This window comes from Prionailurus viverrinus, chromosome B2 (assembly GCF_022837055.1).
Source record: "Prionailurus viverrinus isolate Anna chromosome B2, UM_Priviv_1.0, whole genome shotgun sequence".
Classification (NCBI taxonomy): domain Eukaryota; kingdom Metazoa; phylum Chordata; class Mammalia; order Carnivora; family Felidae; genus Prionailurus; species Prionailurus viverrinus.
The window spans coordinates 57,594,284-57,611,881 of record NC_062565.1 but is presented as its reverse complement, the minus strand read 5'-3'; the positions used below and the strand labels follow the sequence as shown (position 1 = coordinate 57,611,881).

At 34.1% G+C, this 17,598-nt stretch overlaps 1 protein-coding gene across 6 annotated transcripts in view; it reads right to left on the bottom strand.

Annotated features, from left to right (window-relative positions):
- Positions 1 to 17,598, bottom strand: part of PHF3 (PHD finger protein 3) — an 83,353-nt gene that overhangs the window by 13,333 nt on the left and 52,422 nt on the right. For all 6 annotated transcript variants that reach the window (XM_047858388.1, XM_047858384.1, XM_047858382.1 and 3 more), the window contains 6 exons: positions 15,457 to 17,236; positions 9,578 to 9,887; positions 6,683 to 6,866; positions 4,279 to 4,426; positions 4,026 to 4,182; positions 1,608 to 1,724 (listed from right to left, as the gene is read on the bottom strand). In XM_047858388.1, the coding sequence (XP_047714344.1) occupies positions 1,608 to 1,724; positions 4,026 to 4,182; positions 4,279 to 4,426; positions 6,683 to 6,866; positions 9,578 to 9,887; positions 15,457 to 17,236 (2,696 nt within the window). The remainder of the gene's footprint in view (positions 1 to 1,607; positions 1,725 to 4,025; positions 4,183 to 4,278; positions 4,427 to 6,682; positions 6,867 to 9,577; positions 9,888 to 15,456; positions 17,237 to 17,598) is intronic.

Here is a 17,598-nt window from a genome sequence, read left to right as displayed (position 1 = left end):
GATTCCTAACTTGATGTTCTTAACACTCCCCCAAATAGTGGAAGTTTATTCAAATACCAAAAATTATCAGGTAGTCCCCTATCAGTTTTCTCCTGACCAAGCTTACTTCGTGACGATGAACAAGCCTGGCAACACAATAATAAGCAAGTATAGCAAAAACTAGTGTAGCAAAAACTAGTAAAAAGTAGCTGAGAGTGGAACAGGTTAAGAAAGGTAAAGATGGTCATTTATTTTGCCTTTGTTATATGCAAATCATCCTTTAAAGAAAGAAATCAGACACATGGCCTAAAGGAAGAACAAGCTGGTCTCGAAAGCAAGTAATACTTGCAGCCACATTTCAATGCAGAAGAGAGGCGTGTACATATTTGGGACATGGAGAGAAAGATGAGGTGATACTATTTCCAAATTAAGAGGAAAAATTACACAGGGTGAAAGTGAAGAAACATATGAATAAAGTGTAAGAAACATATGAATAAGTGTAAGAAACATATGAATAAGATCCACATGGAGGCTTAATACCTGAGATGCAAGTATTATGGAAAAAAGAATCAGGTAAATCATGTAGAATTCCTATGAACTGTAAATAACCAATACTTTCTAGAATGAAAAGCTAACATTCTAGGGCACATGAGTGGCTCAGTCGGTTGAGCCTACAACTCGTGATTTTGCTCAGATCATGGGATCGAGCCCCACGTCAGGCTCTGCACTAAGCATGGAGCCTGCTTACTATTCTCTCTCTCTCTCTCTCTCTCTCTCTCTCTCTCTGCCCCTCTCCCCTGCTCATGCTCTTTCTCTCTCAAAAATAAAAAATAAGTAAATTTTAAAAAGCCAATATTCTGAGGCCACTGTAATCAAACTAGTAGATAATGTGGTTATCCCACTGCCACAATAACCCTAAGTCACACATTCACTTAATCAATCTTTAAAGGTATTTCAAGTTCACAACACCTAAATGAAAACTCCTGGCACTGGTGACTTTCAGAACTTTTTAATTTTAAAAATGGACTATGCTGCACATACTATTTATGTTACATAACACCTCAGTCAGACCTGGGACAGAGCTACTTAAGCCCACAACATTTCTGTAAATATGAGCATCCATACGTGACAATTTGGGTCAGGTTTTATCAATAAATGTGTTAAGGGAAAAAAAATCCTTGTTTTTCTGACCTTCTGGTGTTTGAAATTTGAATAATAAGGGATTATAAACCTGTAAAATTTTCATTTTGACTTAATCTAGTACTACAAATTACCAATATTCATTATACCTTCAAATTGTGCTTCTGAAAAGTATAAACGTGATTAAGAAAAAATGTGCCTAATTTCCCATCTTTCTGATTTATGAAATATAACAAAACACAAGTTAATTATGTAACCTTCTAACTGAAGAAAATGAGAAAAAAGCAGCAGAGATAGGGAAAACAAAAGATTAAATTTAAGAACTCAGTTAATGGAAGATAAGTAATTTAGAAGAAGCATAGAACAGGAAGTCTGTATTACTGCGCACTCTGTTAAATTACCTCTGTGTGTATATATATAATCTCTCCCCTATGGCTGAAAAATATAGGTTCTGATATAGCCAAACACATATTCATAGATAATCTTACATGTCTGTTTTCTCTCCGTCTCCAAGCAGCTAACTCTTTAGAAGCTAGTTCTTCTGGACTCATTCTTATAAGATGATCAGGGGTTACTTCTCCTTTCAGTACTTTTTTAAATAATATCTGGAAATATTTAAAAATGGGAATAAAAAGGGGAGAAAACATTTTTAAAAGAAACTGGAACTGCTGTATAAAAATTTGTAATAAATAAAGATGCAATATTTAAACCGGATTTACAAATGTCTATTTATAAATCATCTACTACAAAGAGATTTACTGACAACCTTATATTCTAGGAACTTTTCATCTAAGGTAACAAACACACCTTTCATATAAAAAATCAACACAGGGGCACCTGCGTAGCTCAGCTGGTTAAACATCTGACTCTTGATTTCGGCTCAGGTCATGATTTCTTGGTTCGTGGGATCACAAACTGCGTTAACAATGCAGAGCTTGCTTGGGATTCTCTCTCTCCCTTTCTCTTTCTGACCCTCCCCACTCATACTCCCTCTCTCTCTCTCTCAAAATAAATAAACAAACATTTAAAAAATAAATGTAAAAATATCAACACATAGTGAAGAAACAGGTACAGTAGAACCATTACAACATCTATCCAAAAATTGTATTAAAACTGTTCCCCTACTCCCACCCTCCCCCAAAAGAAGATTCTGTCTCAGAGTATTCCCAGTGATACACTCTGTCATAATAGCCAACCTGTAGTAAATAGCAAGGTACCACATAAAAGAATTTTATTGAATGTGAGGTCTTTCATATTTTTAAGATTTCATAGTTTAAATTTTAACAGGCTTGGGAGGGACTCCAGAGCAAAGAACCAACTGCAAGAAAGAAACCTAATGGAAATAAATGTTTACTTACTGAAGAAAAGCTTCCAGACTATATAATTCAAGAAGTATCTGATCCCCTGGACTATGATGGCAGATTATACAATGTAGATTTCTCTTAAGTAGCTGTTAGTATATACTTTAAGAAAATACCTCATATCACATACTATTGCAACTATCATTATACAAATTGACAAACTGTTATCACTTAAATGAAAATCTTATAAAACTTAAGCAAATACGTAAGGAGTTTGCATTCATATACATAGCTTTTAGATTTCCCCTAAGTCTCAAACAAGAAATGCCAGAAAATGATTAACAGTTCGATTAATATTTGCCTCACTGCTAAAAGATATTTAGAATTAAAGTCTTATTTAAATTAACAAAATGTTTTTTTTTAATGTTTATTTTTGAGAGATAGAGACAGAGTACGAGTGGGGAGGGGCGGAGAGAGAAGGAGACGCAGAATCTGAAGCAGGCTCCAGGCTCTGAGCTGTCAGCACAGAGCCCAACACAGAGTTGGAACTTGTGAACTGTGAAATCATGATCCGAGCTGAAGTCAGACGCTCAGCTGACTGAGGCACCCAGGTGTCCCAACGAAACGTTTTAAAATAGTATTTTTTACATAATTTTTTTTTTTTTTTTTAGGTACTGCTGCTCTGCTTTTAGATTCAAATCAGAAGTACCATTATAGTGGGGCGCCTGGGTGGCTCAATAAGTTAAGCATCCAACTCCTGGTGTCAGCTCAGGTCATGATCTCACAATTCCTGAGTTCAGCTGACCGCTCAGAGACTGCTTGGGATTCTCTCTCCCTCTCATCCTGCCCCTTCCCCTACCCTCAAAAACAAACAAACAAACAAACAAACAAAAGTACCACTACAGTATTTGTTATGAATTTTGGCTTACCAGAGTTTTTAAAAAATACATTTGAGTAAATTTTTAATAAATTGGATTAAATAAGGGACATAATGGAAAGAAAATTCACATAAATCAGGTTAAGACAGACTTAGCAGTTTACATTTTAATAGACTCATTATAGAACACTAGTTACCACTATTCAGAATTCATAATTCAGTGCAGTAGCCAAAGACTATTAAAACGACACAGTCTCAGGGCACCTGGGTGGCTCAGTTAAGTGTCCAACTTCAGCTCAGGTCATGATTTCACAGTTCATGAGTTTGAGTCCCGTGTCGGGCTCTGTACTGACAGCTCGGAGCCTGGAGCCTGCTTCAGATTCTGTGTCTCCTTCTCTCTCTGCCCCTCCCCAACTCATACTCTGTCTCTCTCTCTCAAAAATAAATACTGAAAAAAATTTTTTAAAACAATGACACAGTCTCAAGGTGCCAGGGTGGCAGTTAAGTGTTGGACTTCAGCTCAGAGCTCATGCTCTCTCTCGCTCTCAAAACATAAAAAAAATGTTAAAAAAAATATTTTTTAAATAAAAAGTAATAAATAAAATAAAATGACACATTCTCACTTTAAGAAATAAATTATAGATCTGTTGTATTATAATCTTAAATTCCAATATATTCAGGAAAGCTGGAAGCTTAAACAGGTATAGACATGAACAAAACATACTTACATTGTTTTTAGGATCTTTCAGATTGAACATCAAACTTCTGTATTTGTTCTTATATTTAGCATCTGTGTCCCGAAAAAAAGAGAAAAGCTCTTTTTCAATTTTTGTGGCAACTTTTGCTGCTTTTTCCTCTGGCACCTTCAAATTGGACTCTGTAAGTCTTAAAATTAGAATAATTCAATTATTCTTCAAATACAATAATAAGCATATAGTAAGCATATGTGATTCAATCCTCTACAATAATAACGTGTGTTACCTTTTCATAAGAATGTCTTTAAGAGAATGTCTGACGCTTTGTCTGATCTGATCTGCAGAAGGCTTGGAAGTAGAAGTAGCAGGAGGATGCACATTAGGCACTCCCTTTTCAATTTTCTTCTTTCTTATCTCTTGCTTCTCATGAGCCCCTAATTTAAACAAATACCAAAATTCATTAAACTGTTTTTAAAAAGATATCTTTCTTTTTAGTGCATACTGTTAAGCTTCTAAACAAAATTGACTGATTAAAAAATCACTATTGGGGCGCCTGGGTGGCGCAGTCGGTTAAGCGTCCGACTTCAGCCAGGTCACGATCTCGCGGTCCGTGAGTTCGAGCCCCGCGTCGGGCTCTGGGCTGATGGCTCAGAGCCTGGAGCCTGTTTCCGATTCTGTGTCTCCCTCGCTCTCTGCCCCTCCCCCGTTCATGCTCTGTCTCTCTCTGTTCCAAAAATAAATAAACGTTGAAAAAAAAATTAAAAAAAAAAAAAAAAAAAAAAATCACTATTTAGAAATAAGATCAGGGGGTACCTGGGTGGCTCAATCGGTTAAGCATCTGACCCTTAACTTGGTTCAGGTCATGACCTCATCGTTGGTGAGACTGAGCCCCACAACAGGCTCTGCTCTGAAAGCACATAGCCTGCCTAGGATTCTCTCTCTCCCTTTTTCTGCCCCTCCCCCGCTTGTGCACATGTACGTGTGCACTCTCTCTCAAAATAAACATTTTTTAAAAAATAGAAATAACATCAGAACCCATATTGAAATATTCCTGACATTAAAATTCTATTCTACATATGGTGACATGTTAACTAGATTTATCGTGACCATTCTGCAATACATACAAATATCAAATTATTGTCATATGCTGGAAACTAATGTTATATGCTAATTATACCTCACCAAAAAAATTCTAATTTAAATGAATTTTAATTACAAATTAAGTGACTAAAAAGTGGCCCTATGAAGTGCATATGCCCTTTACCCATTTTATTTTTTTAATTTAAGTAATCTCTATACCCCATGTGGGGCTCAAACTCACAACCTTGAGATCAAGAGTCACACACTATTCTGACTGAGCCAGCCAAGCACCCCCACCTTTTCCCATTTTAGATAATGGTTTTTAGAGCTAGTTTCTTTTCACATAATATAATATTAACTTTTAAAAAACTATTTAGAGGGGCTCCAGGCTGGCTCAGTCAGTGGAACGTGAGACTGTTGATCTTGGGGTTGTGAGTTGGAGCCCCACGTTGGGTGTAGAGACTACTTAAAAATAAAATCTTCAAAAACAAAAATTTTTAAAACTATTTAGAAAATATGATCTGAATTTATTAGGTGAGCAGATAATTTAATGAATTTTCCAGTACCACAAAATTGATGAATCATCTCTGGTTTTAAAACAATTGTGCTTGATATTGTTAATTTGACATGTTAAGCTTTTCAAATGATTTTTCATTCCAACATTACTAATTCATGTAACATCTCCAAAGTCTCAATGTGAAACATCTCACTACTCTGACCTTCTAACATACCGACTTATTTATTCTAGAATCTCTTCATTCCAACAGTTCTTTTTTTTTTTTAGATTTTATTTTTTAAGTAATCTTTACACATGGAGCTTAAATTCACAACCCCAAGATCAAGAGTCGCATGCTCTTCTACTGAGCCAAGATACCCCAACTTAAATCTATCATTTTTTACCATTTGTGTCCTCATTTTCCCACATAACCAACTTTAATTAAACAGTCCAACATTATTACCACACCCTTGCATTCAAAACACCTTTATCCTCTCTGCTTTAAACATCTGTATTTGCAAAACCACAACCTGGTGAAAACCAGCCTTAACCTTCACCCAAACAGCCTACAAGCAGTTGAAGGCAACTGGAGAAAAAACACTGATGCTAACGGATCTCCCTATAAATTCATAACCACAAATCTGAAGTAGATAACTCAATCTGCTGCACTAATCCTATTAAGTTTTCCTGGTAAACTTGTTTTCCCACTTCCCCAAACATTATTTTATACTTTTTCTCCTCTCTTCACAATCCAACAATACCTCCTTCACCAACTTCAACCTCATTTGATTTTTTTCAAAATCAAAATTCTTTACCCCAATACTATATTTTTTCTTCATAGTGCCTAAATGCCGTGATAGAGCACACCATTTGTCTACTTATTATCTGTCTTCTACTATTCGTATTTAAGAGCCATGAGGGTGGGGTCTTATTAAATTCATTTGTACTTCCCAGAATTTAGAGCAATAGTTTTTAATTTCAAGAAAGGTAAATCACATATTTTTGTTGTCATTAAAATATTAAAATGGTTAAATTTCCCTAAATATACTAACTGATAGCATATAAAATAAATATAGCTTTATTAGTGTATAATAATTTTTATTAATCTTACTACCTTGTTTGGAACCTTTTTCTCCTGTACAAATAACAGTTGAAGGTTCTTTTGGTATTTTTTCACTTTTTTCTTCTGAGGATCTCCGAGGTAAAACCGGTTGTCCCATCTTTCGAAGAGGAGCTAGCTGCCATTTTTTTATTTCACTATCTCTACAGTCTGATGAGTTTTTGCCTTCACCAGATTCCTAGGGGGGGAAAAAGTATTTAATTCATTAGAATGAAAATTACTAAAGCAAGGCTCAAGAGTATATAGATAAAAAAAAAAAATTAAACCTAATTAGTATTATAATCCATTAAGATAGCAAATATTATATTCTTTTTTTTTTTTTAAGTTTATTTATTCTTGAGAAAGAGAGAAAGTGTGAATGGGGGAGGGGCAGAAAGAGAAAAGAGAGAAAACCAGCAGGCTCCACACCATCAACACAGAGCCTGATACAGGGCTCAAAACCATGGACCATGAGATCATGTCCTGAATGGAAGTCAGACGCTTAACTGACTAAGTCACCCAGGCACCCCAGCAAACATTATATTCTTTAGCCCAATACTTAAAAGGTTATTTTTAAAGATGTACACAAATAACTCCCAATTAGTAGCAAAAAGGAGATTTGCCCTTTCATTCAAAATCCATTTGTCAAGCACCTATTTTCTGCAGAACACATAATAGCCTATAAAGGAACACAAAAAACATGGATATCATTTTCCAGGTAGTGATATTAGCAAGAAAATTAGATACAAGATAATAAGAGTTCTCTTAGTTAGCTGTGGATATGGAAAAAGGAGGGAGAGATTGTGGAGAAATAGGTATCTATGTTCTTCACTTTCTAAAACAAATGAAATCACATCCATCTACAGCAAGTGTTCAATTTTTTCTCATTGTATCTACTAGCAATTTTAGCTCCCACAAAGTAGAACAAACCATCAGGATACCTGCTATTCTCATCCTGATTATAGCCCACAAAGAACTACTAGAGAACTAGAACTCTAAGACCCTTTAAAGTAATTAATCACATCATGGTAGTGTTTGAAAGACAGGGAGAAGAACCCTGTGTATAGGCATATATAATCATAGGTTTTAATTAGAGTACATACAAAAAAACACTAATTTTCTCTAGACTAGGAATCCTCTCATTTTTTATTTACTCATTTTCTATCTTTCCAACTAGAATTACTTGAGACCAGGAACATATCTTAATCAGTGCTATACACCCAAGTCTGGTACCACACTTGGCACACAATAGGAACTCAACACATGGTTCAACATAAAATCTAGGGATAAGAAGTGATACTTAAAAAGCAGATTCCAGAAACTAAAATCAGACAAGTCCAAACAAAGTTCAACAGAGTTCAACAGTAAAAAGAAAAGGAAGCAGTAATAACTTGAAGGGCACATGTATTTACAAAATCAGACTAACCTCAACTTCTTTTCTGACACAGAGAGTGGACAGAGTGGTCTCTCAAAACATTTACAATGTTTTATGTCTTTTTAGACAGGATAGAGATAACTTAGCTAAATGACAAATCAATGAGCTATATTTCTAAATGGTCAAAATATTATATCCAAGAAGTGATGATTAATAGTTAATGATTAACAGAAGTTTTCCAAAGATGTGCTATAAACTATTCTCAATGGAGTTCTCAATTCTATACCATCAGTGACTTTGGCGCTCATCAAATCAACAGAGAAAGCAATAGCAAATGCCAGAAGGACATAATCTGATTCTCAAAAAGTCTGGTCAGACAGAAATTGCTGGGTGCTACAAGCACTGGCAAACTGCAACTTAATCCAGTGTTGTTATATAAAGAATGTCTCAAAAAACTGAGTTTGTAAATAATGGAGAGGACTTTGGAGAAAACGTGCTTATATTCTTCAATCTAAATGGCTGAACTAAAAGATTTCCAAACTTCCTTCTTAACTCTCCAATTCATGTTCACTGTCTTTTGGATTATTATAGTTGACTATCCACATATATATGTTGCCACTGTACTCTTCGCTAGCATTATAAAACAACAAATTTCTATAATAGAAAATTCATAGGTAACAAAAAGGCAGACAATAAAACATAAAAATTTAATCAGATATAGCACTGAATCTTTTATACATTTCTCCTGTAATAGATTAAATATCTTGAAATTTCTATTTAGGAAATACTTTCAGAAATCAGTTAAAAATATAAGATTAGGGAAAACTGACAACTCTAAGAAATTATTAAGTGAAGGTTCCAAGCAAACACTGGGACAATGTCAAAAGAATTAAGTTTACTTTTCCTTACAGAGACAAAATAACTCTTCTACCTGAAGACAATGTCAAATATAGTTTAAGAATTAGTAGATAGATACTTATGAGCTGGAAAACTTTTTTTAAAAAGCTTGATATCAAGTACACTGTAGAGCTTATTACCACTTAATGCCACAAGATCACATACACATCCTACCACAGAAAATCCAAGTACCAAACTAGAGACTAGAAACTGCATAAGACGCTGTTAGAAATAAAATCTATGTGTTTTGAAGATTTCACCACCTGGTTTCATCAAGACTGCCAAAATATTTTAAATAAAATTCCATTCATTTTTATGGAAAAATAAATTTGAAAAGGTACTCTTAGAACAATGAAACCCAAAGAGAAATTTATTTGAGAGAACGAGCACGTGCGAGAGAGTGAGAGGGCAGGGAAAAGGGACAGTGGGGAGATGGAGGAAGAATCCCATCCAGGCTCCATACTCCGCATGGAGCCCAATGTGGGGTTTGATCCCAAGATCCTGGAATCATGACCTCAGCCAAAATCAAGAATCAGATGCTCAACGAACTGAGCCATCCAGGAGACCCCAAAGAAATTTCCAATTGTCAGTCCATACAAAGTTCTTAAATAAAAAGAATGCATTAATGAGCACCTTACCCGCTTTAAAATTTTGACCTTGTGCTTCACTGTATCTTCTATATATTTGGTTTTTTCATTTGTTGGTGTGTGCTTTGATAACCCAAGCTTTTCATATTCCATTGTCCTATCTTCACTATGGACTTCAACTTTAGCCTGGTTTTCCAAAATATCTGCATCTACTATTTCAGTCTTTTTATCTTCTTCAGCACAACATTTCACACACACGTATTCTTTGTCTTCCTCTCCCATTTGTTGTGCTTGGCAAAGACTTAAACCAACACAATCACCATGAAACCAGTCATCACATCTCCCACAGCCAACCATAAACCTGGGGGAAAGGAAAAAACTTTGATTTAATACATTTTTTAAAAACCCAATGTCAAAAATGCCTAAGTTAAATATTTAATCATTTTCTGACATTGTTTTTCACTCTGTCAGTTCAACATGGAGCAAGTTTTCAAAGAATATTCTATGAAAATGGAACTTTTAAGAAGTCAAATACATCCCCACTTGTATGAATGAGAAAATACAAAGAATACTACACAGAATAACAAAGCATAGAGTAACGTTTCTCCACTGAGAAGGGTGGGAAGATCTGTGATAGTGTGATCACACACAATCCATCAAAGTTACAATTACATTTACTCCACACACCTGATATATATAAAACTCAAGAATCATTCATCCAATGACTCATACTGAAATGACAAAAAGAGATAGCAACAAATATAAAACTCAAAAACTAACATAATGGAGACTCTTACACTGTTTATTAACCACCTTAACTATGTAACTATACTTTGAGGTCAAAATATTCTGGTTTCATGGTATAGCAGTGATTATATTAAGCTGAAGAATCTTGTATGTACTTTTGAGTGTGGACTTCCTTACTACACTTGTTTTTCCAAATAAAGATCATTGTTCTTAACATGAAGATATTAATATTCAGGCTGAATTTTTTAAAGTTTCCAATCGACTTACAAGTTTGCCTTTACTGATTTTTATCTAACTTCACTAACCAACGAAAAAGCCTATGGATGGATACAAGATTAAGGACTCTAAAAAGCTTATTTTTCTAACTTAGAAATATCTGGAATTACTTCTGAATGAAATGGTAAATCAGATGTACAAACAGCAATTTGAGAGAGAAATTATCTTTCTAAAATACTTTTTACCCCACTGTCAGGAAAACTAGAGAGCTCACTTAATCATGTTTAACATTTTCCTTTCTTCTTCAAGTTGGTAATTCATGATATGTTTGAAAGCTTACGACAAAGAGATTTAGGTCTATTCTTTAATGAATTAAAGACTTTCTGCTGATTTTGGTAACAGTGGCACCAACAATGTCAAACCCATTTTAAAAACCTGTGGACCAACAGGAAGATGTTTTAAGGTAATTCAATGGGTGGTACGGCCAACTCTCAAAACATACCAGAGGTTCTGTTTGAAGGTTGAAACTATAAAAACAACATTTGATCCTTACAAGAGGTCTTGAAAAGAGTCACAGCAAATATTCATTCCTCAAATGCAGCACATTTTTCTCTTCTTTGTATCCCTTTCTATTGTGTATCAGACTACTGCTGTCCATTAAGGAAACCTGACTTCTTCCTGTCTATGATTCACCATTCTTTACCCTAACTGGTAATGTCTGTGCTATCTTTATCAAATAAGTCATTATCTCCCCAAAATGACAAGGGAAAAAACAAAAACAAGAAAACCTTCTGTTTTATGTTAAAATAAAACAAAACACAATGTTTTGGATTCATAAGCCAACAACAAAACTTTCAAACAATGTGTTATTTGTTTGCAAGATAGAAATGGTATGTCTGTCTAGGCTTGGGGAGATTTTAGATGGGTCCATGTTTCAATGATACAGACCTTCCAGCCAACAGAATAAATAAGTTTGAAAAATGCAAGTGCATAGCTTTTCTATTTCAGGTTTCAAAGTCATAAGAACTATTTCTTGAAAGCAGGTAATATGAATGTCTGTGAAATAGCGAAGGAAAGCTAGTAGTCATTTCCCTTTAGTTCCACTATCAGAGCAACATTAGCAAGTCTAGACTAAGTTTCAATGAGACTACTTAAAAAACCTACACACTATGACCAGGACTATGCTTTTACCCCAAATTCAACTCTTAAATATTATAAAGCATGGATTTTAAATTTCAAATTTTTATTTCATCAGGGAACTTATTTTATGGTTACAAAACTTATTAACTAATTATATTTCATTACGCCTCATCTCAAGTCTGTTTTGGAAAGGTCTCCTCAAATGTGAGGCTCTGAAAAGCAAATCTCTAGCGCCATCTACAGATCATCTTAATAGTTTAGGATTTTATATAAAAAAATAAAATTCTAAAAAGTCATTGATAAAAATAATTTCCACATGTTCTAGGGAAAAAATAAATTAATTCACTTGAAAGTAAAACTGATTTTACAAAAATGTAAATCTGGATCATTTTTAGGTCTGACACTTAGAGGAGTACTACAAATTTTATGGGTATTTATATTGGGGAAAATTTGTATTGGGAGAAAAGGTCTATCACAAAAAGACAGTATTACTTTCTTCCCTTTTTGTATTATTCCTCATGATTTAAAAATGTGAGGGATAGGGGAGAGAGTATGAATCACATAGCTAACAGAATTACTACCCATTTTCTGTTCTAGCCTTGAATTTCTGATTATTAATAGACAAAATCACTTACAGAAAAGACTATATAACCTGGATGTTAAATATTTCATTAAAAATAAATAAATAAACAAACAAATGTTGTATGGAGTTTACCTCTGGATTAAGTAAACCAAGTAGGCATGCATCAGTTAAATGGATGAGTTCAGAAATATTTGTTGTATCTCCTATTGTTAAATATTTATACACAAAGTTTAAAAGTAAAAAGCTAAACTAGACTTAGTGTAAGATAAAAACCAATTTAAAATTCTAACCTTTTTGGCATAAGCCAAAATATATTCTTAGAAAACTTTAAAGTTTCTTTAAAGTAAATCAGAGGAAAGCAACAATGAGAACTGTTCTCAGCATATTCATGTTACAATTATCAACAACGGAGCTGTTACAAGATGGGTCTTCAGTTCTGATTAAGTATTTAAGTGACAATCTAGACCATATTACTATAAATGTATACGTACTCACTCTTTTCTAAAATGATTCTATTCCACATAAATATTAAATCAGTTTTTGTCACTAACAACCTTATCTGCAGATGAAAATACTTATCTGTCGATCTCTTAAAATCTTGAGAAAAACAATCTTATTCTGGAAGAAAATTTCCTTCTCAGAAAAACAATTTGAGTATAAAGCCATCATGCTATGGAGATTTTTGTTTTTTAATTTCATCCAATGTATTAATCATCTATTGCTGGGCAAGAAAATGCAATACAAACTAAAGATACAAACACCTGGAGACGTAGGAAAAAACTAGAAACTACAGGATAGATACTATGAAAAGACTAACACTTCTTCCTTCCAAAATGCCAACTGGCTTATGTAAACACAAGTGCAAAGATGATTTTTTTAAAGGGAATATTAAGTAGTCCGGTTTTTAAAATAATGAATATGCTTTTGTAAGGCTGATGAGGAAAATGAACGAAAGCAAAAACAACAGTTTGATATGTAAATTGTTAAGTCAATACCTACTGTCTTTAGGATATGTATAGTGTTGCCTATGGTTAAATATTTATTACATTTGGTGATGTCATGTACAAATCCATACTTAAAAATATAATTTCCAACTGGAAGCACACACAGGAAGCTAACTTTAGTTGTAATACATGTAAAATGCTTAAGAGTTATAAAACAGTCCTTAGAAGCAAAGCTGTCACAAGTGCAAGAAAATGTCATATTAACAAATAGCTTCCCATATGGCTACTGCATGAAATGGACAAAAATTATTTCCAGATATGCCCTTCCTAATAAATTCATAATCTTATTAATACATGGATTAAAATAGGAAAATTACATGCTGTATGACAGGTACATTTTTTGAGTAAAAATGTATACAAGCATAATGCATCAAAAAAAGTAGTGAAGGCTAGTTAATATGTGAAGAAAAAACAATTACTTAGGCTTGCTTCTTTATTCACAAAATGTAATGTGAAATGTTGCTTCCCCATTGTTTCCAATGTCATTATATATTATGCATGTTAACTACATAAAGTAAACTCAAAACCCCTATATATGTATTATTCTCAGTCATTTTCCACACTGAGGCAAAGAAACTCTAGGTTTTATAGAAGAGATACAGAAGGTGGCATTAGGTTAAAAACAAAAAAACAGTAGGATTTAACATTAACACTTAATGTTGATTTTAGGAAAATAACTGTTGATGTTGGTAAAGTGAGCCATCATTAAAAAGCCTTGGCAAACTCCTGAGGGCCAAACCATCAGAAGAGTAGCTTATCTGCAACAAAGCTACACTGTAACACACTTAACACTGCTTGTAACTCTAGGCTCAAGTTTCATTTTAGAAACTCCTTCAAGCTAAGGCTCCTCTTGCATTACTCAGACCACATGTCAGCATGTAATGATTTTTAAAAGATTCTGGCAGAGAAAAAAGTGCTGGCCTAAAAGAACACTTAAAAGCACCACCCAGCCCTTAATTCTGAAAATTTAGCAGGCCCACTTTAGAATATCTGAATAAGGTGTTTTCTATTAAATTTAATTTAATTAAAAAAAAAAAAAACTACCAACACATATGTGAGGACAAATGTAGCACAATATCCAAAGACACAATTTTTAAAAACTGGAATATGTGGTTATAAAGAATAACCACCGACACTAAAAATAGGACATGGACTGAATCACAAATAAAGGCATGAAAGTTTGTTATGTCTTTGACATAACAGTTCGACATAAAACTTAAGTTTTTTACAGAATAGCTCCAACAACTCCCACCCGCTCTGCCCAACCACCACCTCCCACACCAAAATAATTACACAACATACTTTACTAAATTGTCCCTACCTAAAAAACTTCATTTTAATGTAACCTGATAGTGCTGGGAAAACTCATCCTAATATTTACTTTCATGAATGAGTGAGGATAATATTACAAAGTGCAAGTTATAATGTTCTTTTATCATGTCAGTGTTGATAGAAGTTCCAACAGCAATCTCAACACGAACAGGACAATCTTGCAGCTGCAAACTCCACTTCATCTCCTGTTTTCCTTTTCTTAAAACACTAGCAAATAAAAAATACATGGCGGGGGAGGGGGTCTGGTAGTGTCAAAAAGCTATAAAACACTGAATCCTAAAATCACTTCTTAAAAGATCGGAATTCATGAGAAATCCTTCAAATCACTAAAACATTCAAAAGAGAAATACAGGTTTTCACTCTGTTCCATGTTACATACACAATCTACCCAAGTAATTTTAACAGTTGTTTTAGCTATCAAACTTCATTCCAAGGTCAAGTTTGATAGTTATGAAGTGATGGTGTGCTTTTTTTTATATCTTCAAAAGAAAAATAGAATTTCCATTATGACCTTTACATTTTATTACTAGTTCTTCTCAAGCCAAATAAAATAAAACTTACAGACCCAAAGCAGTGTTAACAATTTTTTGATCAGAAAGTTTTTTTCTCTTTCAGATGCAACAACTAAATCACACACTCTAACTGATTACAATGACAAAACATTTCTGTATATACCAGCAGTTGGTCAGGCTACGCTTTTTTTTTTTTTTTTAATGTTCTAGGATGACATATTTATAAATTCAGTAGCTCCATCTATTATTTATCCAGGATTGATGAGGGGTTTTTTGTTTCTGCAAAAGTCTTTGTATATTAAATAATTTCTTTCTATAAAAAAGTTCTCACATAACCCTACCCTAAAAAGCAATTTCTCTTTAATGCACATATCACACACACATACACACACACACCTGTTGCCATGTGGTTTTTTGCAAAACCCACACTGCTTGCTGGGAGTCCACATATATTTGCTTTCAAATGAAGAGCTATGGTCTGAACCTTCTTTTTTTATAGTAGCTATGTTGTCTGGAATGAACAATGGTGGCTCATCCAAAGAAAAACTTTTGCTGCTTCTTCTCTGGCGGGGTTGTAGGTTCTTCTCAGGTTTTTTTAGTTTCAGTTTATCTTCCTCCTTAAAATGCTCTACACCACCTGCATGTTCAAGCTCTTCCTTCACATGGCTATTGGTTTTCATCCCTGCAGCCAGCTGCTGGGGCTTATGGCATTGTTTCTGGCTGGAATGTAATAAATGTCCAGTTTGTGCAGGATGATGGGGTTCTTTAGAGCCACCAGGGTGACCATGAGGTTTATCACTCAGAGAATGAGTTAAGGGTTTGGAAACCTGCACTAAATTTTGATCCTGTGATGTTTTTTTCAATATAGAATGAGCTTGATTTTTCACAGATTTAACCCCAGAATTGCAACTCTGAATTTTTGAATCCTTATCAACTTGTTTTTTTCTCACTTTGACTGGCCTATGAAAATTTTGCTGAGTTTCTGGTTCATCAACATTTCGTTTCACGCTTTTGACATTAACCTTAGTTTTGTTATGCATTAGTTCATGCTTTGCTGCAACAATTTTTTTCAGAGTATCTGTGGTCATGTTTTGCTTAGAATGAATTACAGGTTTTGTTTGTTTGGATTTTATGTTTTTTGACTCTAAGCAAGAAACACTACTTGACTGACTGCTTCTGTCATCCTGAAGGTTTGCTATTTCATGAGACTCCATTTTAATACTTTCAACAACATTCAACTGTTCTGAATTTTGGTCAGGTGCATCACAAATAGCATTTTCTAAAATATTACTTTCTGGCTCAAAAGCATTAGCATCAACCATCTCTAAGTTTGATTTATTAAATTCTGTACTCTCCAACTGCTTATCATTAGACTCTGTGTCATTACAATAACCCAAAGATTCTATTTCATTTCTTTGAAAGGAGTTCTTCGCTTTATCAGCAACTTCCAGGGTATTCTTCAATTCCATATTACATTCATTTACTTCATCCACAGAACCAGACAAACCTGTAAGGTTCTTTTCTGTTTTATTTGGATTTGTACAAGCAGCAGCATCAGAAGGAGAGGAAGAAGATGCAGGCTCCTCAATAATTTGGTTATCTTCACGAGATAATTTTACGGTCTCATTTGATTCTTGTTCAACTTTTCCTTTTTCCCTCCCTTCTTCAACAACAGTGCCATCCATCTTAACTGAAATAGAATCATCCTGTTCTTCTTTATCTGAAAACTTAAACAGTGGGCTACTAACAGTTTTGACTTTACAGTCCATCAGAGCTTCATTCTTCTCTTCAATACTAACACAAGTCTCTGAAAGGAGTGAACAATTTAATTCATGAGATGGCACATTTGCTTCTCCCTGATTATCACACTTCTGCTTAGAATCTAATCCAGCTTCATCCTTCATTTCAAGACAAGACGACACTGAAGAATGACTTGAAGACACTGATACTTCTGGTACCACGTCAATTTGTCCAATATGTCGGCTGCTCCTTCTGCTCTCTTTATGGTATTCAGGTTTTGGTGATACAGAAACTTCTTTAATCTGACACCTTTCTGGATGTTTCACCCCTGCTTTGGGGGCAGATACAGTCTTCCCAGATGCCTTTTTTGTGCTATTTAAAGGTGCTGCATTTGAACGCTTGGCAATAGTGCTTTGTCGCAAACTTCTTACTTGTTCTATCACAAGGGAAAAAAACAAATAAAAATAACTTAGCTATTTTGCCATGTGTTTTTATTTCAATACAATTTAGAATACATCACTTCTTTATTCTGAGCTATAAATTTGCTCATTTCAGTTAAAATGTACTGAAAGTTACTCATGATGATGATGATTATATATATATATATGAATATATATGAATATATATGAATATATATGAATATATATATGAATATATATGAATGTATATATCTCCATGTTAAATTTTACATTTATCAAAGTTCTATAAATTCTGACAGGAGAAAAAACTTCTAGAAAATTCAGACTGATATTATACTTTACTGTAAGACAAGAATGTTTTCATCAAGTTTCTTTTCTA